Genomic DNA, 14653 nt, shown 5'->3' on the forward strand with positions numbered 1-14653 from the left:
TTTTCGCTGTAACGAATAAATTCAACTTGAATGCGAGATTTAAATTTCTTGTTGTTAAAATGCCAAACTTTTTACGTTGAGTGTTTTATTTACAAGCATAATATACGTACGATATAAAGACCACAAGTTGGGCAGGAAAGTGACTGCGATAAGAGACTGTTACCATATAAGTTAGCAGTTCTAGAAAAGAATTTTACTAATATTTTGTTTTTTTTTGTGTGTTGCATACAAACTTGACGTAATGTACTTTTGACTTCTAGTACACTTATATATATATGTCTTTTATGTTTACAGCATTTTTAAGGACATTCTATTACAAAATAAAGTGTCATTTTAGATTTTCTAATGTCGTCCATTAATCTAACGGCTGAGGAAAACGCGAAATTAAAAAATGAAAAAACTCCAAAGTGCAAAAAAATCGGCACAAAACCTGTCGAACATGAATCCCACCTCACAGCTGCGCAGTTCAGTACACCCAAGAGCTCAATAAACTGTTCTGACACAAGTGTTTGTACAGTGAACGAATCAATTATACCAAACCCATTTGAAAACCCAAGCATAATTGACAGTTTGCTTCAGCCTTCATGCAGTCCGTCCATGAACTTCTCAACGTCTCACCACTCAAGGAATATCTCAAACAAATCTCCAGGCAGTTTCTGGACCATTGACCAGATAGCTGTGCTCAAACCAACAGAAATCGATCTTTCAAAACTTCACGAGCAAGAAAACTTTGTAAAACTCGACCCTGCCTCAGAAATGAAAGCTCAAAGAGCAATTGATGATTTTTTTGCCAGTACAATCAATATTACAAGCCCATTTTCATTATCAGATAAACCACATTGTGTTGCAATCATATCTCCTTCTCCTTCATTGAAGAGAAACCCACAAAGTATAAAACGATCGGAAAACTCAGCTGCAAAACGAATCCCGAGCAAAATCATGGAAGAAGCAACAGAATTTCCTTCGGAGACAAAATCCAAGAACCAAGTTACAACATCCACACAAACCACACTGACTATTCCATCTAATGTTGACATAGAGAAACTTCTATCTCAATTTTACACATACAGTGATAGTGCAAATGACAGCCAAAGTGAGAGTCTTTGTAACTCATCGCTACGACGAAAATTATTCTTCCAGGATGTTCTTGAAGATGAAGATTCCTTCCATGACTCCTGTGGAACAACATCTGCTCTTCCTGATCTCCAAGAAGAGATTTCCAAAACCCCGAAATCGAAAATAAAGAGCATAACAACACCCAGCACATGTCAATCTCATTTCTCATCCAGCCCTGTAGTTGGAGGACGAATGTTTGACCTCGGGTCACCTGACTGCCGTCCAAACTCCAATTCTCGTGGACGGAAACTTCTCTTAGGCAGTCCTTCCCCATTATTGGGCCAATATGAAGATTCCATGGACACTTATAAAAGCTGTTGTGACACTTCCCCACAGCTCCATAACCTTGATGCTGACTTGGATATTACTCCATTGAAAGATTCACCAAGCCATAACATTCCACAACACTCCAATAAGTTTGTATTTCCAAACAACAACGAAGCCACGGACAAACCTCAATTCTTACCTCACAAAATATCTTTGTGCTTGACGAGTGAACTCTCACCCATTAAACTACCTGAACCAAAAACTACAGTTTCCTAAATTCTTGGCCCTTATATACCCATGTTATTTCTGTGATTTTAAAACTTTGCCAATACATTTATTTAACAGTTGATGATATTTCCTTGGTTTTGGGGAAATCGATAAGACAACACTGTTTATATAAGATATAAACACTGCTCCATACTTACTAGTGTGGTTAAAGCAACACCAAGACATAAATAAAAAGCTTTAAAATTGTCAACTTATGCATTTTTCTATACTAAAGTCAGTTGAACTTCAAAGTGAAAAATTTTTGATACGAATTTCTCTTCTAATATTTTTAAGCTATTTATGTTAAAGAGATTATAAAACTAGTAATGGCGATTTTGCAATAAATATCTTTTTCCACAAAAGCTTTGCTTATTCTGATCACAAATTCCTTTGGCTTTGTCAGGGACTACTGGCTTAAATCTCAGAATCCTTAACATGCCTTATGTGGGAAAAAATCATGTAGCATAAAATTTCTGTTGTCCAGAAACCAGCAAAGATGAAAACATGACTTAACACTTAAATACAGTGGCTGAAATCCAGAGGGTAAAAAGCAGTCGCAAAAAGCTGTAAAATAATAAACTTGAAGGTAAGAAATTGTAAAAATTCCACCTTATTATATTTGTATTATTATTGCTTTGAGGCTATTTCTGGCGGCATAGTTCATAAACAATGTGTATTGCATCTCTAAATTTGCCGCCTATTTATGTTCTTCAGTATTTTAAGTAATATAACCTTCTTCACTATATTCGAAGATAGAAATAAACAAAGTTGTTTATTATGAATATCATGAATGTCCCTGCAATTGAATAGTCTGGTGAAGGTATTTTTCTTATATTTATATAAGCTATTTTATTTATTTCAGCTTTTTCTTTGTTTCTTTCATCAGAACAATGTATTTGTTGTAGGAGACAGCAAGCGATACAACTGATATAAGAATGAACACAAGTATCACCACATACTCCCACAACACAAATGACCTGTGTGTCAAAATATATCAATTAAGTGTGATGGCTGTAACAATGCATGTATTTAAAATAGAAGTTAAATAAATTTGACTGTGTTTTTCTTGTGTGGCGGGGCAACTTTATTTGTTATAACATGGGGTATATTCTATACACCTTATGCCCTGCCCAAAAACAAAAGGTTACAAAGTTATATGACTATATTACACTTACACAGTTGGTTGGGCTGGAAACCTCAAAGTGAATCTTGTTCTTAAGTCACAAAAGCTGGAACAAAGTTGTTTGTGAGAAGTTAATGGCCATAAAACAATATTTTAAATGTCAAAAGCAAATTTTTTAAGAGGACAAAAAATTGTAAATCTTTTTCTTAAGTCATAGAAGCTGAAAAAATGCAAAAAATTAAACATACAAATTGGTATCTGTACAAATAAGTAAATATATCATAAAATTGTTGTCTTTTATTTATATATGATGTGAGTACAATCAATAGGAAACGTCACCTTGTCCCATTCACTTTGATTTCAAACACAAAGTCCGTTGTAACACGATTGGGAGCTTCTAAGAAAGTTTCAAATGAGATATCACCAATCCAATGTCGTGATTTAAACTTGCTTAGTTTGCAAGGACAAGCACTGTAGGTTGAACAGTAGTTATGAACAAATATTATATTATATACACTATAATTTTTTGATAAATAGTTACAAAACACTATTGGTATATACACCATGCTCAAGTGTCTATGTATAACCTGGGTGTCTTCTTATGCACCAGACACACATGGTGTGTTCATACACCTTATGCTCACTGTCAAGTTATAACATCAACATAGGTGTCTTCTTATACACAATACACACAAGGTGTGTTCATAGTACACTTTATGCTCACTGTTACGTTATAACATGGGTGTCTTTTTATGCACCAGACACACATGGTGTGTTCATAGTGCAGCTTTTGCTCACTGTTGAGTTATGACATGCCTGCTCACAAAACATAATATCAAATAAAACATAAATCACCTTAATGGAGTTTGTAGAAAAATTTTAGATGGAGATTTTGGAAATCTAAACTCTGAACATAAATAGCAATCCTGTAACACAGGAACTTGTTGAGTAAAAAATTATTTATCCTTGCATGCCACATAGCCTGCTTTTACATTGTCATCATATGTCTAACACTTTTACCAGCGTTTACTCATGCCTATATATTAACATGCCTCATATACATTGTCTATCTTCACGTTTTATGTGTTTTGGGGCTAAATCTAAGCATGTGTCTGTAATACAATATTTTATTCTATGTGGGTGAGATTCAATTACCCATAGCGTGACCTGCCATACGGCTTGGGATTTAGGGGAAAGTTGCCCATTACCCTGTGATACACAATAAAGTTATCATACAATATTTGTTGACATTATTAAAAATAAAACTCCAGATCTGTAACATGAAAAGTGACGTTGGCCAAACCCTGTTATAATTAAACACCTTCAACAACAAATGTTTATCTTCGATTGTGAATCCAGTTCGTCCGTTTATCTCCGTTATATCAAGTGTTTCATTGATTCTTCGCAACTTTTGATCAAATGTAAACAAATCAACTTTTGGTGAGAAGGTTTTGTAATCACCCATATTTATCATGCATTCTGTGGGGATTGGTAGGGTTAGTTTGTATTAACATATTATATAGACACCCATGTAACTATGTTATAACTTGACAGAGAGCATGATATGTTATCTATAGCTATACAGTAAGCATGATGTAATACACCATGTGTGTATTGTGTATAAGAAGTTATCTATGTTATAAGTTGACAGTGAGCATGAGGTGTATGAATACACAATGTGTGTCTGGTGTATAAGAAAACACTGATGCCATGACTCGACAGTGAGCATAAGATGTTTGAATATACCATATGTGTCTAGTGTACAACAATAAGCCCAGTAATTTACATTCATTCATTTATGTTATAACTTGAAAGTAGGCTTGAGGTTCAGTAGTTCAAAACGGACAGGCACTCATAATAATTATGGTAGCAGCAAACACACTGGTCGAACAGATATATTAATTAAACCTCACCATCCTCCATGTAATGCTGTCCGCAGTATTCACCACTGTGGAAATAATTGATATAAATACAAGACACATGTTATAGTAAGTAACTCTACACTGGGGCATGGAAAATTAATATATTATCAAATATATTCTGTTAACATTTCTGTACTATCAAAAATACTCTATTTCATATGTTATAGACCCTATTGCAAGGTCTGTGAGGAAATTTGGGATATAGGCCCGGGTAGTCGCATTACCCCAGATGAGAAAAAGCCAGAAGTTAAATAAATATACAATATAAATAACTTACTTTTTCTTCTTTAATCGAAGATGCAATCCAATGGGACAAGTTATGTTGATAAAAATTAACTAGAAATAAAAAGAAATTTATTTTTTTTACTTCTGATATTACATTGAGTAATACTTAGGGGAAATTGTTATAGTGATAAGATGAACTATTATTTATCCTGAATGTAGAGTTATAGCACAGGTGTTTTGTTTCATACATTTCATGATTTGCCATAAATGTAACTTTGTGGGTGATTGTTTTTCTGTATTGCTGATAATTTGGCCATCCTGCTAAAATACATATACACCCCCTAACAAAATCAAGAATTAAACTAATGCTTTAACCATTGGGTTACACTGCCATTAGTTTAAGCCATATTACCTGGTCATATGGTAACATACAAGTAGCTTGTTGGTCCAATGTCTCGGCTTCAAAACTAACAGCAGCCAATCCTGTCGTACATTCACCAGTGCTGATATTGCATGCGCTTCGAATTTTTGATTCTTTAGACTGAAATATATGAATTTTTACTTTTTCCAGGATAAAGTAAGTTACATTCGTTCATTCAATTATTAAGAAGTCTGAGATCGAGTTTTCTTTTTAATGGAACACTTTTTTTATTGGACCCATCATTTAGACCGAACTAAAACACGGAGAATATTTATTATTGTAAAATACAAAAATTGTTAATTTTTTTAAAAAGGACGTAACAATAAATATTAGAACATCTAACATGTGCATACACCAAAAAGACAAAAACATAATAATAAAATGAAAAAATACAAAACTCTGACCATAGTGGCAGAAGTGAGCTTTGAACCCAGTCAACCAATGACCCACATCTTAAGTAAGTATGCAAGGTATGCATGCATGTCCTAGAACAGGTTATAATACCTGATGTGCATGGTCTGGGCACACACAGTAAAGGGTAAGTTGGTGATAATGCATCAATTAAAAGTAAGAACATGGGTATGGTCCAAAAATCACTCTGGTTGTTCAAAAAAAAGAAAAAAAAAGGAAAAAAAAAGAAAAAAATGCATTTCCTATTAATACAATCATACACGCCATAGTGTTTCCAAGTCATTTTCACCTGTATACAGATCTGTGGCATAGCAGGATGATAGTGCGTGCTAACGGCAACACTGGGTGGTGGAAGTTTAATAATTGAGTCAACATTGGATAAAATATCGATGTGCATTTTTAGGAAAGTTGGGTGAATTAGAGTGAGGTTCACCTGGAATGTAAACAATACATTTAAAGATATATAGTAAACATATGTTTATAGGCGCCAAACCTGGGGTAGCAGGTTGGAAAGATTACCCTGAATTTTGGATCCCCATTAATAAATTAACATTATAATAAGGTGAAAATTGAGTGTGTGAAACAGATTCTAATATTACTAATTAACAGTAATGTGTAAAAACATTGACAGAGTACATAATTATAAAATACAACAAAACTTGGTGTGCACACTGTAAAATATGACATGGAAATTAAAACCTTGTTGGACACATTACTTACTGAGGTCACATCTGTTTTTTGTTCCAAAGTAATCACATTCCCCCATGTTTTTAGGGTGGTTTGAATATCAATGTAATCGCACATAGCAGCTTGGTTAGGTTCAGTAACATGAACAGATGAATATAATTCCTGGCTCAGTTGGTATTTCTGGAGAATTTATAGTTAATATTGTGGTGCATGGTTGTAACATGGATGTCTTGGTATTTGTACAACAGACATAAATGGTGTATTTATACACTTCATGCTCACTGTCAAGTTATAACACGGGTGCTTCTTATACACCAGACATACATGGTGTATTCACTATTCATACACCTCATGTTCACCATTAAGTTCTATCTTGGGTGTCTTCTTATGCACCAAACACACATGGTGTATTCATTATACACCACATGCTCACTATTAAATTATGACATGGGTGTCTTCTTATGCACCAGGCACAGATGGTGATTCATACACATCGTGCTCACTATTTAAATTATAACCTAAATGGAAAAAAACACATTTTCAGCAAAATTACAATTAATTAAAGCCCCTCTATGACATCACCTCTTTCTTTGTGGCATCACTATCCCATGTAATCCTCAAACATTGTCCATCCACTCTATCGAATACATACGTCACATTCAGCTCACTTCGAGCATCCACCCTTGCCAACCTTGTATGCTTATGGCTTCTACCACTCCCATAATACAACACATTATCATCAGTTTGAATCAACCATTGACTGTGGTCTGGAAGGATAAACAGTTTGTTAAAATAGTGAATTTTAAAAATAAATGAATGAATGTAACTTATGTATTCCCCGTGGCCGGCAACAATAACATGGGTGCTCAGTTTTATACATCTGGTGCCAGGTAACGAGTTACCATGCATGTAGAGAGATTGTACATTAAAGGTAGATTTTTATAGTTGGTTTACAAAATGCCATTGATGCATACTGTTTATGGGTACCAAAGTATATGAAACCATTTACCACAAACTTAACTTTTCTTAGTAAATTCATGATGTTTACAAAGCTGCCACCAGATTTTCACCATCTAAATATTTACAGAGAATGACTGACATCTACAGTTATGTATGTATAAAATGACAAACATAGACAAAAATGTATGCGCAAAACAATGACATTCCACAATGTGACAATATCCTTTTTTGTTTTATTTTACAAATTCATCCTAATTTTCACCGTCTGCACACGCACAAAGTAACATATTTACAAAGATTTATGTACATATATTCAATCCACTCACCATGGTTGAAAATGACAGATTTGATTGAATTAATTTCAGTGAAGTTTCCTTTATCTCTACCCTCGTTATAGAAATAGTATATATTTGTTTTATCCCATAGAACTAGACTGTGGTAGACTGTGCTTATGAATGCAAAGTTTAAACCATCTGAAAAAAAGAAATGTGAATATTTCTTTGTTTATGTTTGCAAAACAACACTTTAAATTGAAATGCCAAGTTCTTGCAGTGAAAACTTAATCTGAATACTGCAGTTAATAAAACATATATATCTACCCAAAAAATTATGGTATTTGGTTGTAGGCATGTCTGTTTATCCACACACTGTAGCTTCAGTAACTCAAATGCGGGCATAGGGGTAGCAACCATGGATAAGTCACTCAAGTTCCCACCCACAGGGATATATGACCAAAGGTTATGCCTGTTGATCCACACACTGTAATAGCTTCAGTAACTGGACTGTGTGCATGGGAGGGGCAACCGTAGGTAAGTTACCCAAGTTTCCCCAAAAAAACATGTTAGATTTGCCTAATCTACACTTACCAGTAGATAAAACATGTTGAAGAAATCCAAAGTCTTTACAATGCATAGTTTTGTTGACCTGTGGGCCATACTTAAACTTGCATATTATAAGATATTTATGTTGTTCATCAACCAATGTGAGAGCAAGATTACCAGGCACAACACTCAGGGAGAGTTTTTCAATTTCAGAACCTAAAAACAGAAACAAATAACTAAAAACTAAAAGATGTGTTTTGCACATAAAATGTCGCAAGAGCTGCTATACAAAACAATATAATATGCTTGTTAGCAACAGTGTTTTCATTTTACCTGAATGTTTATCTTCCATTTTTAAATTCTCCCATCTATTCGTCAAAAATCGGTCCAAGAAATAAATCTTTGTTTTGCTCCATGTTATTATGATGTCACTTTCAAGAGTGAGGTATTGACTTTGTCGGTCGTTGATTAAACAATTTGGTGAAGTAGCTAGTCCGATCAAACTGTCAATCAAACCGGGAATTAAAATTTCCTGCAAGAAAATTTAATTTTGTCACTGAAAAAAATTATTTCGTCACTTTAGTTAAAGAATAACTTTGTCACTTTCCATATGAATGAGGTTTTACAGGAAGGCACACCAGAGGACATGGGATTTAGGCCAGAATTGGTTCATTACCCCAGCAACAAAGATTGGAATATTATGTAAAAATAAAAACACAGGAAATGAGGACGCTATCATCATTGTGGGCATGTGTTCTTGGGTACGACATTAACGGACACTGTTTTAACTTAGTGGTCCGTTTTTTCTAAGTTGTCGGACATTCAAAAAAAGGTCAAAAAAATAGTGCATCACTCATAAAAGAGGTGTACAAAACAGAAACCCTTAATATGACTGCTAAGTTGCGCACTTCGATAAAAGTATAAGTTACATTTTTCAAGAATCAAGATAAAACAACATTGAAAGGGACAATTATGTTAAATTATTAAAACTAATTCACTACAACTGTATACTATCTTGCACATAACAAAACTAAACCTTTAATTCCAAAACATTGTCCATGATACTCCCACCATATAAATGACCATCAAGTAAAATATAAAGTGTTCTTGCTGTTACTCCTATGTCACTTACTATAACACCTGAGTTGTAAGGACTGTATAAGTACATATATATCTATTATCTAACTATAACATTTGGGTTATGAGTATAAGATCACTAACTGATAAACTGATTCTTGAAACTCTTTACTTTATAAAGTACCAATGATGCATACTTTCACGCCAAAATGGAGTAAGCTTGAAGCTAAAGCTGTTAGAAACCTTTCTAAGTAAAAACTTTTTTAGCTGTTTTACCAATTGGAGTATTGCTGATGTGCTTATTAATCTAAATTTTAAAGTATAAGTTTAATGCTACAAGCTAAATCGAATCTAAAATGACTTATATGCTGTATAAAGTTTCTAATATAACCTTGTGCTTGAGAAAGTTTTTAAATACTTCAAGACTATATTAATTTACAAATAACCTGCTTATGTTAATTAAATAAACTTGAATTTAGTAAATCACTGTAACTTTATGTTTTTATTACAAATACAGCATATTCACCATGTTTGGCGGCCACATTACCACCAATTCTCATTTTTCTGGATGTAACAAAATTATTTAAAGTAAGTAGAAGTTGATTCTTGGTAGCTAGCACTGTTACATGAGGCCTACACTTGCACGTGAAGGTTTTATATTGAATTTCTGTGGCTGGTTCAAGCAGGGGACCGGATTCTGTAATTGCAAACACTTTGGTAAAAAACTGGGACCAAAAGTGGGTCGGAAAACTATATTTTTAAACTTCTTTGGTGGTACAAACTGTCAGCTAAACAGAAAAAAATTATTTACTCAAAAAGTTATATGGTACCTTGTACACATGTGAAAATGAAGTGTACAAATAGAAATCTACTAATCTAGTATGTTAAACCATATAGAAATTTCCCGCCATTAGAGAATAAACAATTGACCTATATAAAATGTTATATTAATTTAAACTTAAACTCTGGGTTTGGTGCCTATAATTACAGGATAAGGCATTAACCTATATTAAGATAAAACTTATTTATTACCTCAAACTAACGAATGACTAGACTCATTGGAAAGAAATGTTAGGTGAAGAAAACATACACAAAAACCTTAAACATATTGAAAGTGATTGCAACATTGTTGCGCAGTATACCATGTGTCATTGACCAGTAATAGTGACATTATGGCTTCAATGCTAATGTAACGAAATACAGCTACTATTAGCAATATTTGTCCACCTATAAAAAATATAAAAATAAAACACTTACCATCTTGAATTGCAACATTTTCATCTTGATTGGCAAACACTACAGTTGGCATTATGACACAACCAAGCATGCCAAGGTGGAAATATGAATCAATGTAAAGATATTCAGATTTTAAGATCTCACTTTCATGAATTGTAACTTCCCAGAATCGACCAGAAGCATTAAAGTTTGATGCAGCTGTCAGCAAAGTTTGGTTGAAAGTTTTAATGCAATCGTTATCTTTATTTATATAACCTCACATGGCAGACACATGCGATATAACATAGGTGTACTATGTCATGATTTTAACTTATGTTTGCTTTTGTGTTGCTATGTACATAACTTTGTGGGTGATGCACATTATATGTAGTGTGGTTTTTAAAACCAGCTTAAGCTTTTAGTGATAATTGGCAATCTGGACAACCCAACCACTAAGTTGGAAAAAATATCTTGCCCAAGGACCCAAACAAACAATGCCAGCATATAACACAAATGACTAATTGCATGACATGCATGATGGCATTGGCATCATACCCTTTATATTTGTGCTACGTTCCCAAATATAAAACTTTGTGGGGTAAATATGGTTAATTAAATATCAATAAATATTCACCAATTCTAACATCATGACCAACAATAGTAGTAAGAACAGGCCTTTCCCCTCTGGATCGAAACAACTGGGGAATAAACGCAGAATGGGGATCATCATGGTAGGACGCTTGCAGTTTTGACACAGAGATCTAAAATGTGTTTGTAGTTTTGTTACTTAGTTTTTTAGCCATGAAAATTTAGTCATAACCATCAAAATGGTATTTTCTGTATTTTGGTTCTTTTAAACTAGTTGAACTTTTTAATTATTATTTCATATTTTGATTCTCAAGAGCCATTTGAGCCCTTGGCACATTTGAATACTCCATGTATGTTTAATACACATTAAAATTATATAACATCCATTTTTTACAATTTCACACAATAGGCCTGCTAATTTTTTTTTTTTTAAGATATAGGGAAATTTAGCTGTTAAAAAGACTTGCTTTACACAAACCTGTAACACAAAGTTCTCATTCTGTTTCTGAACACTGACTTTCCAAAAGAAACATCTCGGAGAATCAACAACTTTTACCACTTTTTTCCGATCAATTTCAACATCGCATTCGGAACAAGATGACTAAAAAAGGCATGGTACATTACAGTAATAAGAACAAGAGACTTTTTAACCTTTAGGAAGGATACAAATATTAGTCATACATTATGGGTTAACTCATACCATGGGTGTTTCTCTTACAATCTAGAGAAAGGTTTCCAAATATTTCAAGACACATTGTCACATTTGTTATGAGATCTTTTTTTCTATTCCTAATAAGTAATTATGATTCTACGGTCAAAATTACACTAACAATCCAAAACTTACAGTGACTGTGTATTTTCCCTTATCATGGCAATGCAGGGCCACCGAAATATTCGTTCCCTTCTCCACTTCACAAGCCTGAGATGCTGTGATTGGTGCCGGCACATTATCATGGTCCACCCATTCCCATTCTATTTCATTCGGTGAGCGATACTTGGTGTCAAAGCTTGCGTAGTGGTGGGGTGGGAGGGCAATGTTTTTCATTCTATATAAAATAACAACTGTATTCTATTTTATGTGGGTGAGGTCCTTGTCGGGGACATAGGATTTGGGGCATAATTACCCCAAACAACAACTGTAACTGGTATTACTGTATATAGAGTAACAAGATACATTCAATTACGTGATGAAAAATCAGATCAATTGAAACAGCGAAGAAAAGGGAATTATCAGCAGACAACAGTTACTAAAAAATGGAGGGCAATTGGGCACACATAATGTGCACCTAACTTTTGAACAGCCGAGTGGTTGGTACAATTAGAACATAATGTTTTTCCCACAAAGAGTTTTTACGTAAATTTTACATTAATCATTGTGTGCGTAATAGAAAATTTGTTATTATGCATTTTGGCAATGGAGCATTTTGGTTTACCCCATACAAGATTGATCAGCAGATTAATACTGTTTACCATACATTACTATGTAAGTAAATGTAGCATAAATCAATGTATCTTACATACAGTTTATAAGTATAATTCAAGTTCTTACCTCCATATTGCTTGTGTATAATGGGAGCAGCAAAAACACACTAGAAACAATATATAATATACAGAACCTGTCATGTCTGGGAAATTATTTATATAATTAATTAGCACATTTGTAATCAGTTATATTGCATAGGAATAACATCATTAAAAAACAATTAAATGGTTTTAAATATTAGATATGGTTTAACTTTAGGCCTCACCAGACAACTAAATTATAAAACAAGTTTTTATAGTTTAATACAACACATGCCAAAGCTTTTACAAATTTTTGGAAATTTGTAAAAGTTTAAAAAATACGGAATAAAATAGTTGCACAAAGGGAAGCTTAATATTGATAAAATGATAAAATTTCCTTATTTATCATGTTTTAATACAAATCGTTCCGGGTATGCTGAAATACTGGCATTTCTTTCCTTAATTTACGAAGATAATTCAAGTCAAGTTTTGCTGTTATTGCCCCAACTCTGTCAGCAGCACAAGCCACCACAGTGCCCCAAGGATCAACTACCATACTGTGGCCATAGGATTTACGGGTAGAGTTGTGGGTGCCTGTTTGGGCAGCAGCAATGACATAACATTGGTTTTCAATGGCTCGTGCACGCAATAAGACTTCCCAATGTGCTGAACCAGTTGGGACAGTAAAGGCAGATGGGTAAGTTAATATTTCAGCCCCACGTTTGCGCAATTCAGTTGAAATTTGTGGAAATCTTATATCATAACAAACTAATGCTCCAATATTCCCTATAGGGGTCTCTATAGGTTTACCTATATGTTCTCCTGGCAGCACAAAGTCTGTTTTCTGCAGTTTAACCTGGTTCGGGATATCTACATTGAATAAATGACATTTATCATACACGTTTATAACTTCACCGACGTCATTGATAACAATGTGGGAATTTCGGATTTTATTTTCAGGATCTCCTTCACATTTCCTATGAATTCCACCAAGTGAAATCCACACTGATAGCTCCGCTGCAAGCTTGCAATACTCTATGCATATTTTAGATGTGAGTGTATGAGCCATATTAATAGATTCTTTCTGGTCTTCACATAAATAATCACAAGCCTCTGGAAGGAATACAAACACAGCTCCAAGCTCTTTACATTCCTTCACTAAGTCTTTGGCTTGTTGTAAGTTTTTTTCAATATCACTACCTACAGACAGTTGACAAACACCAATGATTGGGTTCGGATCCATTTGGACCAATTTCTGTAAGAAGTAACATAATGTTATAATAGTTGAATACCAAGACACTTTATTTTGTTATAAGAACGGCACACCCTGATTCTTTAAATCAGTTTGCAGCACAACAAAATTTCAAAAATGTGGATTCAAGTACTACATACCACTTTTTATTATACTTATTGTAAACAAGTAAAAGTTTCAAGCACACTTGTGATCTGTGTTCATTTTCGAAACACAGTTGTCCGGCGCCGTGGCGTAGTGGTTAGCGCGCCTGCCTGTAACCCAGAGGTAATGGGTTCAAGGCTCGTCGCTGCTACCATTGTGGGCGTATGTGTCCTTGGGCAAGACACTTAACGGCAATTGCTCCAACCCAGTGGTCACTAATGGGTTGTCCAAATTATCAGCCATACCTTAAAAATTAAAAAAATCAAAAAAAAAATATTCACCCCCAAAGTAACATACATGGTAACTCGTAAGCTGGCACGAGGTGTTAAACCCGTGTTATAACGACTGTCGTTTTCCGGCCACGCGAGGATAAAGTAAGTTACATTCATTCATTACATTCAGTTTGAGAAACCTTGCATAAAACTAGCTTTAAAATGCAAATTAAAAAAAAGTTTTGTACCACAATTTTATTATACTTATTGTTAACTGGTAAAAGTTTCACAGCACCTGTGAACTGTGTTTTTATCGTGGAGCACAGTTTGAGTAACCTTGAATAAAACTAGCTTTAAAATGCTTCACTTTAACCACAGAAGTAAAACAGAATATTGCAGTAGATTTACAAGCATAAAGCATAACATACAAATCTGCTTAGTA

General features: G+C 34.1%; 3 protein-coding genes across 3 annotated transcripts; 1 reads left to right on the plus strand and 2 right to left on the minus strand.

Moving 5' to 3' along the window:
* The first annotated feature begins 298 nt into the window (after positions 1–298).
* On the plus strand, positions 299–1730 carry LOC149732426 (protein aurora borealis-like). The gene has a single exon (XM_089883398.1). It carries the CDS (start codon positions 346–348, stop codon positions 1657–1659), a length of 1314 nt encoding a protein of 437 aa, XP_089739524.1. The 5' UTR covers positions 299–345; the 3' UTR covers positions 1660–1730.
* On the minus strand, positions 856–12764 carry LOC149732427 (uncharacterized). Its single transcript, XM_089883390.1, has 21 exons — positions 12650–12764; positions 11945–12146; positions 11579–11701; positions 11147–11273; positions 10555–10731; positions 9824–9994; positions 9257–9360; positions 8554–8752; positions 8266–8436; positions 7726–7872; positions 7022–7206; positions 6473–6619; positions 6042–6185; positions 5333–5461; positions 4973–5031; positions 4687–4721; positions 4095–4252; positions 3629–3699; positions 3113–3244; positions 2826–2879; positions 856–2627 (listed from the first exon to the last, which is right to left on the minus strand). The coding sequence occupies exons 1-21, from the start codon at positions 12721–12723 to the stop codon at positions 2504–2506; spliced, it is 2733 nt and encodes a 910-aa protein (XP_089739516.1). The 5' UTR covers positions 12724–12764; the 3' UTR covers positions 856–2503.
* On the minus strand, positions 12725–14648 carry LOC149732428 (deaminated glutathione amidase-like). The gene is made up of 2 exons (XM_089883406.1): positions 14507–14648; positions 12725–13858 (listed from the first exon to the last, which is right to left on the minus strand). The coding sequence occupies exon 2, from the start codon at positions 13844–13846 to the stop codon at positions 13016–13018; it is 831 nt and encodes a 276-aa protein (XP_089739532.1). The 5' UTR covers positions 13847–13858; positions 14507–14648; the 3' UTR covers positions 12725–13015.
* Between the last annotated feature and the right edge of the window lie 5 nt (positions 14649–14653).

The sequence above is a fragment of the Ciona robusta genome, chromosome 8 (genome assembly GCF_009617815.1).
Source record: "Ciona robusta chromosome 8, ASM961781v2".
Classification (NCBI taxonomy): domain Eukaryota; kingdom Metazoa; phylum Chordata; class Ascidiacea; order Phlebobranchia; family Cionidae; genus Ciona; species Ciona robusta.